We start from the raw sequence: 20,034 nt of genomic DNA, 5'->3' as shown, positions 1-20,034 counted from the left end.
GGAAGTGTGTCCTCTGGGATGCATTAAGTCTGGGTATACCTGCAGTTTTCCCTGGGGAAATCAGTTGTGGTGGGGAGGTACCAAAGGTTGAAGAAGGTTGCAGTAAGGAGCATGGGCAAGTGGTTCTTCTGTCCCAAAAGCCGTTGTCTATGGCAGTACAGACACAATTGCTGTTTACAACATGGAGTAAGCAGAGCACAGGTGTGAAGCATGTACTTACCATGCTCAGCTTGATCATGCTATATTTGGACTAAGCACAGTGATACCCAAACCCATACCTCTACTTCCCCTTGTCCCAGCAGGTGCTGGTCAAGCTGGCAGCCCCTGGCTCAGCAGAGGGCTTGGGGATGTGCCAAGAGAAGAACTCCACTGAGCTCTGGCCTTTGGCTCAGGCCAAGCCCATGATACTTGGGAGATATGCCTACTGGCGATCCTTAAGGATGGTCCTTTCTCTATTATTGCATGCTATAAACAGAAAGTGCACTGTTGGCTCCAAAAGCATGTTAATAAATAACTCTTTTTTTTTTTTTTTAACAGTTGGATTTTATTAGGGATGAAAGCACAGGTAAAAACATTTGTTGCATTCAATAGCCCCCAAATCACTTCCATATAGGTATATAGCATCAGGACAATATACCCCTTTACTATAAAAAATATCCTCCTAACAGCTCATTAAAGAGATCTCTCTTCCCTTAAAAAATGAGTTTAGGTCTATGTACATTAGTATCACACGTACATACACTGACACATGCACATTTCCATGATGAAACTGTTCAAAAGGTTTCTTATCCTTAAATTCTTCTCCGTCCCCTTTTCTAAGCACAGAGCACTCTTTTCGTTTCTACTTTCCCCTTCCTTTCTCTTGATTCCGTTCCACTGTTTATCACTGACATATTGTACTGCTTTTGTTTTTAGAATCTTTACTGGTTTAGAATATTTAATGCTTAACAAGAGGCATGTCAGTAATTCAGTGCAGCTGTCGTCTCTTCATATGGGTAACGGCAATCCCTCAGTGCTTGCTAGCCCCGCAGAAGACACATATGCAGACATTTCTCCTTCCCAGAGCCTTTTAGACAAAGACAGAGCCATCCTGGTCGCTGGTGTTCAGGGTTATGTTGCTGTTTGCAACACTTTCTGCATAACTAACTGAATGGGTGACCTGGTAGTGACTGCAGGGGCCACAGAAACACAGGAATGGACAGTACTTCAAGCAGACTTGATAAAGGTATTTCCTGAATTTTTCCCCAGCAAAAGCATAGATAAGAGGATTGAGACAACAGTGACTGAATGCAATGGTTTCGGTCAGGTGCATTGCGTAGTCCAATGATTTAATTTGGTTGCAACTTGGGAATAACTCATACTGCTTTAAAGTCTCTAGAAAAATCAGTACATTGTAGGGAGACCAAAACAGAAAAAACACGACCACCACAACCAAGATCAGTTTTATGGCTCGTGCTTTTTTCTGATTTTTGCAGGACATCAGGGTTTTGATGATCCCACAATAGCAATAGCATATGATACAGACTGGGATGAAAAAGCCAATGGTGTTCAGCTCCATATTGCAGAACACTGGCCAGATGTTCTCCAGCTTCTGTGGGAAGACAGCAATGCAGTCATTTTCTACCAGCTGGGAGAACACAAAATGTGGCACTGACACTAAAACCGCTATTGCCCATACTGCAAATGTTACAAGAAAGCCCTGTCTCACTGTTCTGGATTTCAGAGAATATGTTGCTCGAACAATGGCCAAGTACCTGTCAACGCTGATAACAGTGATAAAGAACATGCCCCCAAAGAAACCAATGTAATACAGCGAGGAAACAGCTGTACATGAAATAGTCCCAAGGGTCCATCCACGCACTGTGTTGGAAGCCCAGAACGGAAGGGAGATAACAAAGAGAAGGTCTGAGATAGCCAAGTTCAGGAGATAGATGTCAGTGATGCTTTTTTTACTGCCTTTCACAATGGCGAAAAACACCATTAGATTCCCTGTGAGGCCAAGAGCAAACACCGCAATGTAAAATATCGGCAGAAATATTTTCCCAAATTCTTGGATGTCAGCCTTATTGCAGGACAAAGCATGTTCATCGTACATATATTCAGCTGTCGTTTCTGCATATGCGTCCGTCATGCTGAATTTGCTGGCTAGAGGCAAAATTGGAAGAATAAAGAAAATAATGTTAGAGGAAGTTATCCAGTATCTGCTGTGGTAAAATATTGAGAGACTGTACCAACAAGCACACTTTGGGATTTTGTCACTGTTTGGCTTAGAGATAGTTGTATTACTGTGGAGGTGATGGTAGTTCCTAACCGAAGCCCAGACTCTGCCGTTACATGTACTTCACTGAAAATTAACTCTTTAGGATAAGAAAAACTAAATGAGAATTTCAAGGACTGTTGCATAAGCCTCTACTTATTGGAAGTGCAGCAGGGGCAGCAGCAAACCAAGACCTGACTAAGTGATGTGGTGCATTGCAGCACTGTGAGAAATGCAGGCCCTCTGCCAGTCTGTTGGACAGTGCTTGGCAGGAAGTGGTACCTCACAAATAGCTGCTGATCAGCATGCAGTGCCTGTCAACACCACCAGCAGCCCAGTCTCACACCACATGTTAACCCTGGGGTGGAAGTGTGGTAATACACCCAGTTTAGCCAGGCCTTAACTGATGCTTTCTGATGTGGGAGGAGCAAAGTCTGCAATGGGACATCGCTTGGCAGCAATCATATCTTTGATGAAGCTCTTTTAAAAATCATCATATAATCAAAAGACGAGAAACTATATAGACCCTTTTCCTCAAGCAACAAAGCATCTCATGACTGCTCCTGCTTTGGCTGCGAGGTTGGAGCCAGGGCTTGTTAGCTTGGCTGAACCCAAAGAGAGTATGGGGTGCAGGTGCACAACCTCTGGGCTCACTGATCTGCAAACCAAAAACTCAGAGCACAAGTCAATTCCTCTGCAGTCCCTTGGGGTGTGGTGTTCAAGTCTCCTCAAAGATTTCTGTTTGCATGAAACCAAAAATCCTAGAGGGGTCCAGATGTTACTGTATTCAGTTTGCTCCCTCGTTGGCGTAAAGAGCTTGTAAGTATCCACTACTTGCTCTCACTGTAGGAAATGAAGGAAATGAAGGGGTGCTATACACATGACAACATGGCCAAAACAGCCTATTAAAGCTGACACAGAAAGGAAAGGCCAGTGATAACAAAACTGCGGCTAATAACTATCCCTTGGTCACCATGTTGCCAGCTTCTTACAGGAACCCCCGCTGACTGTGAAGAAGGGACTCAGTTCAGTGACCATAGGCTGTCTCTATTATAGATGTTTACATCTCCTGTTAGTGGGACATGTAGTCTATACAGCCAATAAAGAGCAGTGTACCTGATCTAATGCAGCCAAATCTGCTTTAAGACAAGACAGACTGCTTTCCAGACTCTGCTGATTGCATTGGTGAAAGTTCTTTTCCCAAGAGAGCACGGCTGTATTATTCAGCAGTAGACACTGACGGTGTATAACTACTCCCACTCCTGATGCTTAGAGCTAATTAATAATTAGCAGGTGGGAATCCCAGCCTACATGAACATGTTTCACTGATAACAATAGCTTTTATACCCTCTGTTTAAAATAAGCCTTGCAAAACTAAGCACAAAATAAAGATGTCCTGGAGTGTGAGATAGTCCTTTGCCCAAGAAGTTTCCTATGACCTGGTGGCAACTGCAACAATCTTCCCCACGAGTGGCTACTGTGACCATATCAACATCTTCTCCCAATACCTCATTGCCAGACTGCCGTTTGTGGTGTTGGCCATAAAGTTTTGGCCTCTTATTTTGTAGTAATATCTCAAAGAGGTTTTTTTTGGTACTAGTTGAAAAAGCAGGCTCTCTGTTTTAAATTATCTTCTTATTCTGAAAGTTCAAAGCCTAATCATCTCTGAAACATTTAAATGAGAAGTGCCCATAGTCACTTAAAAACAATCTTTGTGGTTTTGCACAGGAAAAGTGGGCTAGAAGAAGGGCTGTCTCAGCACTGGTAGCTTTGGGGCATGGGCACAGCATGGGGAAAGCTGTTTGCAGCAGGCAGGCACACCCATGGGCTGTGCAGCTCCTTCAGGGTCTTTCACCTTGAATTGGAAGCTGAGTCTATCCAGCCCCTGCTTGCAGCCCGTTTCAGTTCTTCAGCTTTCGGAGATGAGGTATCTGACACCAGCGGAATTAAAGGGATACAAATAAGAAATGTTTAGGTGCTGGGGTAGAAGCTGACAGCAATTGCAAAGAAGATACTTATTTTCTAGTGGTGAGAAAACTAATTAGAGTTGCCTACAAAGATACTGTCATCTCTTTATCTGCCCTGTTGAGGGATACAGATATGGGCAGGAGACTTCATATGTAATCTCAATAACCCATCATTTTCTGCCTTTCCATCCTAATTTCTTTCTTCTTTTCTGAGACTAAATATATGCAGCAGGTGCTTTTAAAATACGAATAAGTGCCAGGGTACACCAAGTCTCTTGTGCCAAATATGAGTCACTGTGTCAGCCCACCCAGCTCCTTTGCACCCATCTACACAAGCACCAGAGCCTCTACCTTACTCTGTGAGCTGCTGTGCTCCACAGCTGGAGCACTTGTTCTGTGAAAAGACACTGAGAACTGGGATTGATCAGTCTCAAGAAGAGACGTCTCAAGTGGGATCTAGTGAGAAGGTGTAAAGGTGAAGCAGACAGTTTTCCTCAGGGCAATGAGAAGCAATAGCCACGGGAAATTGTTACTCAATGTATGGAAAAAGTTTTTGACCGTGATGGTAGTCCAGCACCTAGATTCCAGGGCTCCAGGGAGGTTGTGGGATATAATCGCTGGAGATACTTGAAACTCAGCTGGCCCTGCTCTGAGCGTGGGTTTGGACAAGAAACCTCCAGAAGTCCTGTCCTAACCTCATGATTCTGCAAAAAAGGCAGACAGAGGTCATGACATTTCTGTAAAGTTTTCCAGCTTCTTCTCTGCTGTGTAAGCTTCTGTTTCAGACATGACTTTCCTGGTGCCACAGCGAAAGTCTCATCATGCACAGAGTTAAAAACTGATTGATACGTGCTTGTATCCCATTAGCATCTCTGCTAACTGTGCCGGCATCCAGAGAGGGGGCTGTTCAGTGGTGCTTGCCTAGACTGTGCTGTGTGAAATCCCTGATCTGGGAGAGAGGGAGCGCACAGTGGTTTACTCTCTGCACTGAGAACCTCTAGCTGCGCTGGTTTTTCACATGCTTGCTCTCTTAATTTATATCTAGAAAAGCAGCTTGTTGCGCTGGAGATTTTCCATATGTGTTCATACAAGTTGCTGTGCTCTGTCAGAGGATTTCACACATGTAAGGAAATGCAGCTCCACAGGTCAGCCCTCGGGGTCTAGCAGACTTCTGCACAGGCTGAGCCAACTGGCATTGCCTGGAGAGAAAGCTGGGTTCAGGAATGGCCACCTTCTTCACTGGAGAACATTTACACAGAGGCGCAGGATAAACTCCTGGCCAGTTTTCTCTCTCATGCTTACAATAAATGTTCACCTCAGGGACAAAGTGAATTGAAGAGCGTAGAGGACACAGGAGGACCACAGGGCTGTGAGGTTCCTCCACCAGACTTTTTCCCTTGCTGAGTACAGGAAATAGTAGATTCACTTCTGCTTCTCATGGAACTGCTCAACCACTTTTGCTCTGTCTCCAGATTTCCCCAGAGGCTTTGCACCCTACTCTACACAAACACTTCTGCTCTTAATCACATTTATAGCTATCTCAAAGACCATAGTCTGCTAGACCAATACCCCTGTTTCTCAACCCAGCTATTCCCAATGACCATATGTGCCCTAAGTAATACATAGGGAAGTGAAATTGTGAGAGATCCACAAACTCCTTTAAGGAACAGAAGTTGCATTTCAGCCTTCAAACAACACTAGCATCAGACTGGAGGACACAAGATCTAAATCCTGCTTATACATCTGGTCTTTCCAGTTGTCACCCCTAGCACTTCAACCAAGTGCCAAGAAGAGGGGGTCTACAAGCACTTGCCTCTCTGTGATGCCTTTCCAGTCATCCAGTTAAAAGAAGTTAAAAAAAATAACCAAATCCAGACCTCTGACAGAGAGTCACACTTCAGATTTGCACAATATGCTAATAAAAGTATTTAAACCTCAGAAAGATTTTCGCACCTTAGTCAGCATTTCTGAGTGAGGCTCACTTACACGCTTTTCTTACGCAGGCAAAGCATGTTTTCAGTGCACATTGAGTGGGCTGATGATTCAGCTGCCCCTGGGAAATTGTAGGCTTTGTGGGAACCCCTGTGAAGGGGTGCATATTCCTTTCTCACCCTTAGATCTGAGTTGCCATCCCCCTACCCAAATATAAATGCCATTGCTTTTTTGTATTTGCGACTACACCCATCTGCTTCTTGCCAGCTGGTGATTCTCAGCAAGACCACAGGGATGACCTCAGGTACCTTCAAATGAAATCTTGTAGCTATGGTGGCACTTCTAACACATAACAGAAAGAGATTTAAGGGAAGTACCCAAAACTGGGTGGAAACTATCAGGAGAGATGCAAGTCTTAATAGCACTCTAGGTGAAACTCTTAACTAACCTGGTGCCAAGCAGCTACCACGCAGTCACCAGACTGCCACGGACACCTCTAAGCATGGTTTAGATGATACACAACCCAAAACTTAGACTTATGGGCAAAACATTAGCCAGAGATGGGGCCCAGTTTCTATTTCTACACCCAACTGGTTCCTATAATTCACTTAGTTTATTATTCAGAGAAAGGTCACTCCATTCATAGGGGATGGTTTCTGGAGTTACTTGGGATCATGTTAGATAGCCAGGGTCAAAATCAAGCCCAGCCCAGCATTTGCAGTTACTTTCACTCATCAGTCTTTTATTCAGTCCTGAAGTGGGGAGATGTTCTCCCTGTTCCACCTCTTCAGGTGCTGGAAGCAGCTGACACAATGCTGACCTCCAAAAGCAGAAAGCAAGGTGAAATAGCTAGTGTAACCTAATCTTTAACCTGGCAAAATGAAATTTAAACAGTTAAGAGGGAGAGTGTAGCTAAGGCCAGTCAGTGTGGCTTTTCAGAAGAGGAACTTTTGGATATCTGATGACACTGTAAGGTTGATAAGGTGACTGTGCAGGAGAGTTTGATATCTGACCTCCACTGCATGCTTATTTGATTGACACATATCTCCAGCTCAAAGCAACACAAGTCCAAGAAAGCATTGCAATGGGATTTGGACTGGTTAACCATCAGATCTCAAAAGACAGACATCCGTAGAGGATAAGAATATTGTTTGTAAAATGTTTGTGGAAATAGCAAGTTGAAAGCTAAAAACTGTTCAGTATTTTCATCATTGGTTTGATAGTAGATCGGGAATCAGAGCTAGCAGGGGGACATGATAAAAGAGTTAGAGAATTGGACAGTGATTCAGACAATCTGAGTAATCTGGGGCTCCTCAGATGATTCACTTTATCTCTAATCTAGCCAAAGTGACATGCTTGGGAGTTAAACAACGTGGGCCATGTCTCAAGAGTGGGGGCAGTTCTCAAGGAAACTTGACTGCAGGAAAAGCTGATGCAACCCTCAGGTGTTTAAAGAGCTGCTAAACGGGAAGGAACAAAAGAGGGTAGGCTGCCATTGCAGACCTTGATAGTGGGGATGAAGGCGTAATTTGTTAACACTTGATTTCACCTTTGCTTGTGTTAATAATCTTGTTAATTATTCTAATGGGATTAGCCATACCTTAAAGTGACACATGGAACCTCAGAAACATGCAAGATAGGAATAAGATACACATTTTTAACACGGAAAGGCTAATGACTGAAGAGCCTTCAGGTAGGAGAAGGAGTTGCATATCTGAGGATCTCCATGTCAAGAGAAGATATTGGTCTGGGAACCATGTTTAGGCCAGACATAGTGGAGCTCAGCAGGAGGGTACTGGGTAAAACCCTACAGTCCCTGATAGGCAGGGAGGCAGACCATATTGGGGCACGCTTCTCTTAACAACTGTGACTCTCTTGGTAATAAATGACTGAAAAAGCCAAACTATCCTCTCCCCAGGTACTTCAACTGCATTAGCTAGCCCAAATCCTGGGATGGGACCCCCTGGAAGGAAGTGGGCTCCTGTGAAGAGCACAGAACAGCTGCTGGGGTTGGCTTAGCACTGAGGCTCTATGATGGCTGTGGAAAGAAAGCAGCATAGTTTGGGAATGTTGTGATCAAACAGCCAGTGTGTACTGCAGCTGTTAAATCCTGGGTGTTTTCCCTCCTAACCAGTTCTTTTATCATTCCTCAAAAACTTGGGAGTGAATGTGGTGTAATTCCAGATGTGTTCTTGCTCCCTGCCCCCCCGTTCTTCCCTGATGACTTTAAGGTAAGGAAATTCCTTTCTTTGGTGTTTCTTCTTTCTTCTGTGATTTATTCTCAGATCAGCTGGACAATTTCTGTGGCCCGTCAGAGTTCTGCAAACCTAATAATTGCTTATTGATTTAGGTGATTTAATTTATAGAAGCTCCTCCCAAGACTTCAAGGATGAGTTATTTAGAAGCAAGTAGTGATCTGGGCTGCTTTGTTACTGGATTTTCCAGTTTAAGGTGAAGTTGAAGGTGCAGAAACATGATGCAGAGGCTTTCAAAAAATTAGGGCATTTAAGGTGTCTTGAGTAAATGACCCAGAAATGGAAGCTGATTAGACCACTACTGATTAAGATAAACATAAGGCTGAATATTGTTCCTTTATAAATGCATTTAGGTCAAAGAGATTTAAAAAATGCCATCTCTGCCAGTGGCAAGGTCTTCATCACCTATCTTTCCGAGCAACCACAGAGGTACTTTTTTGAATGAGATTTTGCTCTTGCTCCATCAGTTCACGGTCCAGCTGGCCAGGCCAGCGGCCTCACTCAGGCTGGTTGTGCTTCCATCAGAGCAAAGCAGGCACAGGGGACTGAACCCAGGTGCCCTGGGTGCATCCTGACCCCAGCAACGTCCCTCTACTTTTTGGTTTTGTTGTCCTGCCAGGAAGACTTGCTGTGAGCCATCCAGGAGGTACAGCTACACCACAGCAGTGCTGGGGCCATGCCAAACTCTGCCAAACCCCTGGCAGCTCACCCCTGTGGTTACTGGTGTATTTATAGCAAAAGCTGAAGCTTTCAGTGTTTTCAGCTCCTTCCTTTGGCTCTGGGGAGAACAAAGCCCCTCTGAGGCTGACAGGGTGGACATGCAGGTGCCTTGGTACCTGCACACTTAATGGAGCAGGGAATATAGATTCAAGTTTTGAGGCATGATCAAGTCCCTTGAGCAAGTGAAGCTGCACAGAGTCAGGGAACTAAGCACTGGGGAGCTTCTGAAAAATCCCATAAGGTGCTTGGTCAAAGCACCTTTAGAAATCTGGCCCTAAGGAAGTTAGAGCCTTAAATATCTGTTTCAGAAATTACTTACACATTTAGGAAGGATGACCTGGCAGTATGATTCAGACTCCTGCATCTCCCCTGGATCTTAAAACTGAGGTTCTAAAATCACTGAAATGGTTCTGAAATTTTCATCTGTGACTCTCAGGGTCATGATTTTGTGGTCTTGATTTTATGACCAGAACCAAGGATCCTCTTCAAAGCCTCTGCAGTCTGAGATGATTTCCAGGCAGTGTCCTGTTCCCAGGGACCAGCCAGGGAATGGGAAATTAGGCAAATGGTGTGAGAATTGTTGTAGAGCAGTATTTATTTTTGCCCTGGGGAGCACTTTAACTGAGCTGCTGGGAATATAGTGGCAGAGCTGAGGAGGGACTAGCTGCCCTCCCAAGAGCTGCCTATGGGGAACTGGGTGTTTGGGGGTTCTCATTTGATTGGATGGTGACTGCCAGGATCAGGATTTTCTTGGAAAATTTATTTTACAGGTATTTCATCTAGCCTGTTAATTCCCCTAATTGCCCTTTCTGCTTGCACAGTTGCTCATGACACTCTGTATCTTTTTTATATGTATAGTTGAGCATTTTGGCAGTGTTTTCTCTTACCTTCTCTTCCTCAGTATTTTTTTATCCCAGGCCTTCCCTTCTTAAGCAGTATTCAAATTTCTTCTGTATTTTCTGTAAAAATCTGTAAAAACAGATGATTTTTTTTTTAGCTATGAGCACTGTTTGTACTTGTTTTTGGTTACCATTTGCTCCATCCTCTTGCTGCCTTTATTGTGATGCCTATTTACTTCCTGCTCCCCACCCCCCTTTTTGTGATTAATAACACCACATTGCTTTAGCATCCTTGAGAAATCTGAGACGGCTCTCTAGAAATGGGAGATCTCTTAAATCATCTTCTCCATTATTTAGAGAGCAGCACACATTACCCCTTCTTGACTGTGTATGGATGAGATTTAAGTTCTGGAGCTGCCAGCTCCTTCTGGGGAAGATCACATTTACTATGGATTTACTCTCAATTTATTATGTGTTGCCCTTTGTCAAACTTTAGCCTTTTCTTCTCCCTTTTGCACTTTTTCTGTGCTTCCCAATCCCTTGTAATTCATTGCAGTTGCTGTCTTTCATCCTGTCACTCTGTTCGCTGCCTCCAAACAGGGTTTGCCCCAACAGACCAGATTTTGGGAATGACTGTTCCGGATCTACGTTTATATCACACAAGTAGTTAACAGGTTGCCGCCACTGTATTACCCAAATGTCTCACCCAAACCAGCAGACATCTTTGTGCAACATCCTTCCTGTGGAAAGCTGAGTCACAAAGAAAATAAGTAATGTGTCATTCAGAAAGGTGGGTTTTTAAATTTTTTGAATTTCTATTGCTTTCTTGCTGGTATGTCTACATCAGACACTTTCTATTGACTCTACCAGATTTTCTGCTTTGGGCTGTCTTTCAGTTCAGTGTTGTTTGGAATGTTGGTTCCCTGATCAAAACTAGAAACAAGCATTGCTGGGGAGCTGTGAAATCCCTGCAGACACCTAACAAAAAACATCTAATGAAGTAGAAGGGCTGTGTCTTCTTGGTCTGTTCTTCTAGACTAGTGTTGCACACTAGTCATCTATCAGCATTTTGTTAACCTTGAGGATTTCTATCCAGGGTGAATATTTCTCTTACACAAGATGCCACAAATAATTAGTTGACCAAGCAAAATTCCTCCGCCCTGGTTCACTTTGGTTAATAAAAGTGTTCCCCTCTCTACTTTCTCAATTTGTAAACATTACCCACATGATCTTCACACAAATGAAATATAATTTAGATTCCAAGCACTAAGCAGTGAAGACTTTCCTTTAAGTTCACAAAACACCATTTCGTCTCAATCCTGCTTTGTCAAATTAGAGGTAAAATATAATTCTCTCTTACCTTAATTCATAGCTGCATTGAAAATCAATGTTTCCTTCAAGCTGAGCTGTTTGGGTTTAAATGTATATTTCCTCTTCTCTAATGCTGGTGCCTACCCTATGAAACATGTGAACTTTGGCAGGGCAGCTTCCTGGGCTGTGCTTAGGTTGGGCTGAGAAAGTATTAATGTGGTCTGCTTGGGTCCTGCTGGCTCTGCGTGAAATTGCAAAGTGGGATGCGATCACTCAGAGGGACAGAAATGCTTACGAGGACAGGACTTGCACAGAAGACAGAAATGCCCAAGGTGCTTCATACTCAGTGTGTCAAAGCTGTCACCCCCTTGGTTCCCCCTATCCTATGCAGAAAGATGTTTTTGACTCAGACACAATTGTACAGTGCATAGAAATACAAGTTTGCAACAATAGCAGGGGCCTTGAGCAGTGGCGACGCAGGATGCAGCACAGAGGAGTGCAGGTATGGGATGGTAAAAGACGGGGCACAGGATGGCACTGGGGAGCCCCACAGATATACACCACTCACTGATGGTCAGTTAAAAAAATGCAGACCTGGAGCTGGCAAAACTGGGTTTAGTGGTAACAGGCAGAAAAAAAATAGTATCTAGCACACATAATGGACACCACATTATGTGTGTATAGACCAGTAAAGACCGAGGAAGGTATAGAAAAATGTTAGAAAACATAAAAACAATGCAAATCAGATCTAGAAAGAAGCAGAAGAAAAATTACGATGAACATTGCTTTTATCCCAGGGAAGGACTGGAAATGCTGACAGCTTGCTCTAGCACTGCCAGTGAAACCACCAGCCTTAGGACCCAAAGGAGCAGGGGAAGAGAAAGTGGATAGAAACTATGTGTGTGCAAAAAAGTTTAAACTGCAATAGTGTACTTGTTCCTTTGCAACAAGCAGATCTAAACTGATAACAGTTGGAGCCTTCAGATTGCCATTAAACTAACAAAAAATTCTTAGCTTTATGAATACATATATTGTTTCTCCTCTTTGCCTGTAGACAAGATTTTAAGCATAAAATTTCTCTGCGACCCAGGACCAGCGGAGTGTGAGGGTCTAAAGCATTGGGATGTCCATTAATTAAGGAGTCTTCCGGACCATCATGCTCAGGGTTGCATTACGAGTGCACCACAACTGGAATGCTGCATAGCACATTGCAAGGCACCACTGGGGCACAAAAAGCTGTTTATCTGGGGTGAAACCAGGCAGGAGGCTGTGCATTGGGGTGCATTATGAGAAACAGAGACACAGTGTCTGGTTGGGGGGTGCACCAATACTAAAGTCCTCAAGCACACACAGGAATACATCCTGGAAACAACCCCAGGTACTGCCCCTGCCTCAAATGTCAAAGGAGGTTAAAATGCCTTCTCCCCAAAGGCAGAGTTGTGCTGCCTTCAGGCAGGCTGAGCTGGGTTGGATTTTGGGGGCGGAAAGCATCTTCCAGGTTGTCTGAGCTGTTGCTCGTTGATTGGTGTAGCAAGTTGCCAGGCAAATACTTTTGTATGAGTTTAGGTCTGGTATTTTTGCCAATTACATGGCTTTTTTCATTGTGTTATGCTTTATCTTGCAAAGGTTACATCCCCAACAGCTACATAGCAATGGCCAAAGTGTGAGCCTACAACATCCATCAAATGCACGTGACGTGAGCCAGGTGCACCAGGACAAGCGCCCATGGAAATAATCAGGGAGCAGATTCCCGGATAGGTGTTGGCCAGAAAAAGCAAAGACACACTGCTGAAAATGAAGTTTAAAAGTCAGGGAATTCTAAAAGCCAGAGCAGCAGATTTGCAAAACTCACTTTTTCCTCTGACAAGTGCCAGCAGCTCCATTACCCATTCTTTAAAAATAAACAGAAAGAATTCTGCACTCTTTTCAGAACAACATCAAAAAGCTAATGGCTGGTTACTCCCCACACACTGAAAGTACGATCTATGACTGCCAAAATTACAAGCTTTCAACTTTCAGAAAGATAATTTCTGGTAGATGATACTAAGGAAATGTTCTCATCGTGTGAGAACCCTAAGATTCAGAAAGATGAATGAAGGCTTCCCTGACGCCAGTGATAGTCTGATATGATCCCTGCCCCCCTTTCAGGGGGCCCTGCAGAAGATGTTCTGTGGTTTAGAGGACACCAAAATCTAAACCTGTCTCCCATGTCCTTGTGGGGATGGTGAAAGGCTGTGTCTCCCCCAGCCCCCACTTCCCTCAGCCCTATAAAGAAAATGTACAGGTAGTCCAGTAGGAGCTTCCCCACTGGGGACCTGCACATGCCAAGCTGTTTTGCTGCTGTTCTGTAAAATGTGGATTGCCAGAACCCTGGCAGACACTCATCCTGGTGGGCACCCGCTCCTGGGTTGCCAACTCAGCACAGTACCTCTGGTGTTGTTCTTTGTAGGAAAAACCTTGTGAATAAGGGTCAGGACCTCCCATATGTAACAGCAGGAGAGGCTGTCCCCAGCCACTGCTAACAATCTCCTAAGAACAGGATTTCCCTGAAGGCAGTCACCAACCCCTTTCCTCCTGTGCTGCCCAGTTTAACTGGAACTGAACACAGAGCAGGCTGTTACCTCAAGAAGAAATGAGGTTTGCCCAAAGGAATATCCAAACAGTCTTTATCTGGAGGACTTCAGTGAAAGAGAAACCAAGTCAGGCTGACTCAAGACATCCTCAGCAGGTCTTCTCAGGAGACAGAAAAGGCTTCCTGTTGTATTCTGTTGTGAGTGATAACCCTAGATAAGAGTGCTGCTCATTATCAGGGCATGCACTTGTAGTGCAACAAAGACAGGTATAAAATCAACACCATCTGAAAGACAACTGCCACATCAACAAATGCTCTCCATCTTCAACCTCTGTTCACCCTCACAGCTCAGGAATAAGAAAATCTGAGGAAGCTGCTGAAAAGACTCATTCTGGTCCGTACATGATGGAGAAAAGTATCTTTTGTTTCTTCAAGCTGAAAAGAAAAAGACATTGCATCCCTTGTAACCAGAGAGACTTTTCCTAGGAAGAGCTAGGTAGAGTGTGCTGTCTTCCCAACTGTGAAGCACACAATAGTTTTAGAGAAAGAAATCAAGAGTGGATGTGAAGAAATCAAAGGATGTGCTGTGCAGGGACACAGTGGGTAAAGAGGGGCAACCCCCCTTTTTATGCCATCTCCCTCTGAGTTGCCTTCTGAATTTGAAAACTCATTTCTCTCAACATCTGGGGAGACCAGTGGTACTTCCACGTGAGCGGTGTCTCCTCCTGCTCTACAGCCAGGCTGCCAGGTCAGTTTGGGGAGGCAGGGTTTTACACAGCAGCACTGGCAAGTTCAAGCTTTGTGGACTAAAGCACTTGGCAAAGAAATGTCTGGCCTGAAGGATCAAAATGCTGCTCTCCCTAGCTCACTCTGCTTTCGCTGCCATGTGGGAAAGCCTGATGGTGGTGGTTTTCTACAAAAAGGGGCTATCTTGGCTCTCAAGAATTTCATTGGAGTCCCTCTGCAGGGCTGATGGGCATCAGTACTGGCCTGGGAGTAACTGCTCCGTCTTTCCAGGATGGAGCCCCGAGTCCCACGGGAGCTCTGTGATGCAGAGCTGCCCCGCCCCACATGGCTCAGCAACACAACATGTACCATAGCTGTGACTGCACTGAACCCTGCTGGACACTTTTAATTTCTCCAAAACTCTTGTGGAGATGCATCCCTTCCGCAGCAGCGTCCTGTTCCTCCCATTCTGTCTTGCAGCAGAGCCCAGCTGGCAGCTTTTGATGTACCTGTGGGCACCAGCTGCTCACACACACATACAGCCCTTCACAGAAAGCATTTCTGTGCCTCGCTTCTGAGAGAAAACCCAGCAGAGGGAGCCTCATCTCTTCATGCCACTGTTCTGGAGAGATGCAAGGAGATAATGGAGCTCTGCCACCTTTCCAGACACCAGTGGGAGATGCATTTATTCTTCACTGAAAACATGGGGAGGAAAAAATTACTCAGAGAGAGGAAAAGAGAAGATATGTCTAGGGATGAAAGTGTTTCAGCCCGAGGGCTGCTGAAGATAAGATCCATAGAAGGATGAAGGTTTGCAAACCTTCTACAAACAGTAGGGGTGTGGCCCAGAAAGACATTGAAAGTTAAGAGAAACCTTTATTCCTGCATTAGAAATGACGTGGAAGGGATAAGGACATTGGAACAGTTTAGTGCTCAGGCTCACTCGTGCCTTGGTGACCACATCTGTATTCCTGAGCTGTTTGTTTGCCTTCCCTCACTCCAGCTCTCACAGAGAGGTGGTGCTCTCCTGCCTTGGAGAGGTGACAAAGGCCTAGCCAGGTCTCCTGGGGAGGTGTCCTCCTCTCTTGGGATGGGCAATGTGCACACCAGCTGTTCGGATCCGCCTGTTTCAGTGTGTACCTGAGTTACACCAATCTCTCAGAGCACATTGCTGAGGCTGCACTGCTTTCGAGGTTGGCTCCAACAAAAACAATGAGATCCAAGAAAGAGGGGAGGAAGCCATTGGTGGGGCAATGACATTCATTTCCTCCTGGGCTCACCCAGGCAAGAGGAATGGCTGCTGTTCAAAATGATGAATAAAGAAAGGCCTTTTCTCCCTCCTTCCCTGCTTTCCGTCCTCTCTCTCTCTCTTGTGCTGCTTATGAGAGCTGAAGCTCTTGGGTACATTTGCACCAGCACCACCCCTCTCTCTGTAGACACATTGGGGCAGTGTGGTGTTGGGGACGCCAAGATGTGTGAGGATGGTGCAAGAGGCGTGCAGGTACAGAGACACAGAAGCAGACATGGTGAGTGAGGGGAGTGGAAATGTTGCCTGCCTTTCAGTGAGCATGGGCAAAAGACTGAAGGAAACCACCCAGCATTGCTCTTTGCTCTCAGCCCAGCTGAATACCTGAGCATTAGGGAACAAAACCCATTTCCTTCACTCCTTGTTGTGTAGGAAAGGCATTGCCTTCTGACAGCTGGTTTCCAAACATTTCTTGACACATAGGTCTCTTTACCTTGCTGAGTGCTGCAGTCAAGGCTGGTGCTGAGTCGAACACAAGAGACAATTGGTACTTTTGCAGTGTCCTGGTGGTCTGTGTTCGGTCACGGCTGTGTCCTTCCTTTCTGTCCATCACTGTACTCATCCTCACATGCTGCACGTGCATTCACACATTCTCTAAACTCAAGCATGTGGAGGATTACAGAGACTGAACATTCTCCAAGGGTGCCAAGTGAATTAAGGGATAATCGTCTTGCTGATCCAGAGGCGCATGCATATGTTGCACAGTCATTAATATTACTGGGAAGGCTGCCTGGATACTGGAGTATGGCGAGGAAAAATGGTGTTTTCTGGAGTAACAGAGCAAACATTGCTGTTTGCTTGGTGGTAGGCTCCTCTTGCATATAGCTCATCCTATGTGGTAAGCGTGACCCAGCTGCTCACCTGGCATTGCACTGGCTGCACTGGCTTCTGGAAAGCACAGCAGGCCTGCACAAACAGTCCTGGCAGCCACGAGACGAGCACAGCATTGGATCAGACGAGGTCCCAGCAGACACACTCGTCAGCAGTGGCTGAGGAAACCCAAATCACGCTACTGCTCTTCTGAGGTGGGGATTTCTGTGACGGGTCTCTGTACATTTTGGTGTGTCAGCTGAGGCAGCAGAAACACGGATTTATCTAGAAGTGCACAGACACGCAGGAGAGCACTGCTCAGAGGCTGTGTGTCAAAACTGACGTATGACAGCAGCAGCTTTGCTTTGCCCAGCATTACTTGCTGCCTTTAAGGGACATTAACCTTTAAGGTACATTAACCAGAAACACATGTCAGCCCACACATTACAGTTAAATATGACATATTCAGATTAAGGTTATAATTACCTTTCAATTTCCCAAACTATTTTTACATCCAGAGAGAATACCTGAAGTCATCTTTATATTTTTTCTGTCATGGTTCTTTCTGGATCCTCTACTGGCACCGTTATTAATTTCTATGGTGCTTCATTACTGGAATACATACATAATATGCATATATATATATATATACGTACTGGTGTATAAATACATATATATATATACATACTGGTGTATAAATAATTGGTGTTTTCAAGAGGCTGAAAATAAAATAGGATTATCCTCGACACGATACAATTAACAGGGCTTTTGGGAGTTTTGTGCATGCTAATGCAGGCCCATCAAGGCACGGGGGTATCTTTCAGCTAAGAGAAGCAGGAGACACAGATACCCTTCATTAACCTTTCTTTTTTCCCTTGTTAAAATTTTGACTGGTTCTGACCTCCAGGTGTAGCTGGATGGTACCACAGCAGAAAGAGGCAGAGTTGTGCTGCTGGCTGGGAGGACTCCTCCAGAAAGGATCAAGTCAGAAGCTCCCATCCTCATCACTAGACTGTGTGCAATGGCCTGAACCAGTGACTTGAAAGCCAGAAGCTCTGTCAAGGATTTAATTAGTGTTGTCTCCATGTTGTCTTAGGAAGGAGGCTTCAGTATAATGCCAGAAAAGGCCAGATGTGGATGCTGTTTTGGAACAAGATACTAAGACTATCATTCCCTGTGCTAAAAGCGGCAGTCCTGCAGCTCAGAGCTGAGATGAGGAACAATCTGCTAGGCCCCACTTCACACTATTTTCCAAGGGATCTAGCAACACCATAAGCTAACATGTCCTCATACATCCCACTTTTTGCTGGTACAGTTCAACAGCATGGTCCCTAAACATACCCTTTTGTTCTCTACAACTGCAGCACAGGTTTGCACAGTGTGTTAAGTGACCATCAGGCAAGACGAGCCCCCCTGATGCCACTGCAATGCTCCAGCCTGTTAAGGCCTTTCCATCCACACATGCAGAGCATCATGGGTGGCATCAGACAAAGATTCCGTCCTTCTAAACAGAGACCGTCTGTAGAAGGGACCCTCTGTGCTAGTAACACCAATAAATTGAAAAAAAAATAGTACGTATATTAGGTTTAAGCTTGAATATAGGTAACGGTTATGCTGGTCTCTGTTTTAAGAACAAAACTATATCTGACTATTTGATGTGCCAACATCATCCTGAATCCTCTATAACCTGCATCATCTCAGCAAAAAAAAAAAAACAAGATCAGGATATGAAAGTAAGTAGCAGATATGAGCAGGACCAATATAACAACTGTGGTGGGTATTTTTTACACAGTAGGTAAAAAGGCACCAGGGATGGTCTGGTCTATCCTCAGCTTCTTGTGCTCTCAGCTCTTGGGAAGACCCTAAAATTTCCATTACCCTCAAGCTGCCCATCAGCTTGCACAAATGCAGGAAGATGTCCTCTGCTCTCTATGCCCTCACAGGCACGGGCAGGGCAGCAGACTGCTCTCAGGTTTGTCCCTTCAGAAAGAAGAGGAGCTCTGTAATCTGCAGGAATGTTCCTGGCTGCTCACAGCTACACAGGGCAGGTCCTGCCAGCCATGCACCCTCCGGATGTGGGTCTCACCTTCGTCCTTTGCACAGGAAGGCAGCGATAGCAGATTAAAGCAGCTGGGCCAGGAGGAAAAGTTGAGGTCAGGTCCAACTCAGAGCTCCTGGTGTTGCTGCTGCAGTAGAGGAAGGCAGCTGCCTCTGGCAGAAAATCCACTGAGCTGCAGAAAGTTTCTCGCACTTCTGCACTAGGAGGCTTTGCAAGCGGTATTGAGGCAGCAGCAGGAGAGAATGTCCTCCAGTGACAGCTAGAGAAGTGAAAGACTTTGCAAAGAAGGCTCTGCATGTTTATGCTACCCTCACACCACCAGGTTACAGCCCCTGTGGGGAAGCCCTGGGTCACAGCCTCACTCCAACAGCAATCAATGAAAGCTACACAACAGCAATCAATGAAACCTCTGAAAGGAAGGAGATATCCCCTAGCAGAATGCTCAGTAACACCAGGGAAAGGTCACTGTCTTGCAAGCTTGGGCAAATGGGCTCCAGCACCTGTCCCAAAGTACTCACACAAGAGATGCACAACAAAGCTGTGGGGCTGCAAAAATCATTCCCACCTCTTGTGCTTCAACTGAGCAAGTTCTGATCTAGAGGGTTCATACTGTGAATCTGCAGAGGAGATAACTGGTGCTGTCCTCTAAGCCCACGACCCTTTGGCTTTGTCCTGAATTTTTATTACTCACCTTCTAGAGCACCTGACTGTTTGCATACCCCAAAAAAATAGCCTGGCTGCCTGAGGGTGGTAGGGCACTGAGAGGCAGGGACTGTACTGCTGCACCTGGTTGCAATCCTGCTGCTGGGACCTTTATTTGTGTATATTTGTGTTTATTTGTGTGTATGTGCAACTTTATATACACATCTATATGTACATAGATATATGAATCAGTAACCATTCACATATAAATCAGCTATCAAGTTGGTACAGTAACTAGGAGGCCAACCCCAGTTGTACGCTAAAGAGCAGTGACCACACTGGTATATCAGTTGCTTAAAGTGTTCAAAAAGTTCCCTCATGGGGACATGTGAGTGCCATCTGTGTTTTTTAGGAGCCTCTGGCCACGCAAAACCAGCCAGTGCTGTTTGCTTTAGATGCCACCTGAGTTGCAGGATGCTTGAGGTATTACCCCTATTTTTGTCTCTCTCTGTCCTGTTCCAGGCATCTACAGAACAGCCAGCTCCTCAGCCAGCAGATCAGGGCTCTGCTGAGAGCAGACACCACCCTGGCCTGTGGCTTACCAGCCAGCAGGTCCACAGAAAGCTTTGACATAGGAC

At 45.1% G+C, this 20,034-nt stretch overlaps 1 protein-coding gene across 3 annotated transcripts; it reads right to left on the bottom strand.

The window, feature by feature from the left end:
- Positions 1-542: 542 nt before the first annotated feature.
- CX3CR1 (C-X3-C motif chemokine receptor 1) lies at positions 543-11,575 on the bottom strand. 3 transcript variants are annotated; one of them, XM_032695129.1, is made up of 3 exons: positions 11,331-11,574; positions 10,019-10,100; positions 543-2,145 (listed from the first exon to the last, which is right to left on the bottom strand). In XM_032695129.1, the coding sequence occupies exon 3, from the start codon at positions 2,129-2,131 to the stop codon at positions 1,070-1,072; it is 1,062 nt and encodes a 353-aa protein (XP_032551020.1). In that variant the 5' UTR covers positions 2,132-2,145; positions 10,019-10,100; positions 11,331-11,574; the 3' UTR covers positions 543-1,069. The 3 variants fall into 3 exon arrangements, with proteins under 3 accessions (XP_032551020.1, XP_032551012.1, XP_032551029.1); XM_032695121.1 differs by having other exon boundaries at positions 10,019-10,090; XM_032695138.1 differs by lacking the exon at positions 10,019-10,100 and having other exon boundaries at positions 11,331-11,575.
- Between the last annotated feature and the right edge of the window lie 8,459 nt (positions 11,576-20,034).

This window comes from Chiroxiphia lanceolata, chromosome 1 (genome assembly GCF_009829145.1).
Source record: "Chiroxiphia lanceolata isolate bChiLan1 chromosome 1, bChiLan1.pri, whole genome shotgun sequence".
NCBI classification, from domain to species: Eukaryota; Metazoa; Chordata; class Aves; order Passeriformes; family Pipridae; genus Chiroxiphia; species Chiroxiphia lanceolata.
The sequence above is the reverse complement of the archived record's forward strand: the minus strand, read 5'-3'. Positions and strand labels throughout refer to the sequence as shown.

Coding starts and splice junctions, on each gene's coding strand:
- CX3CR1 (XM_032695138.1), bottom strand. CDS start 2,131: ATGACGGACGCATATGCAGAAACGACAGCTGAATATATGTACGATGAA.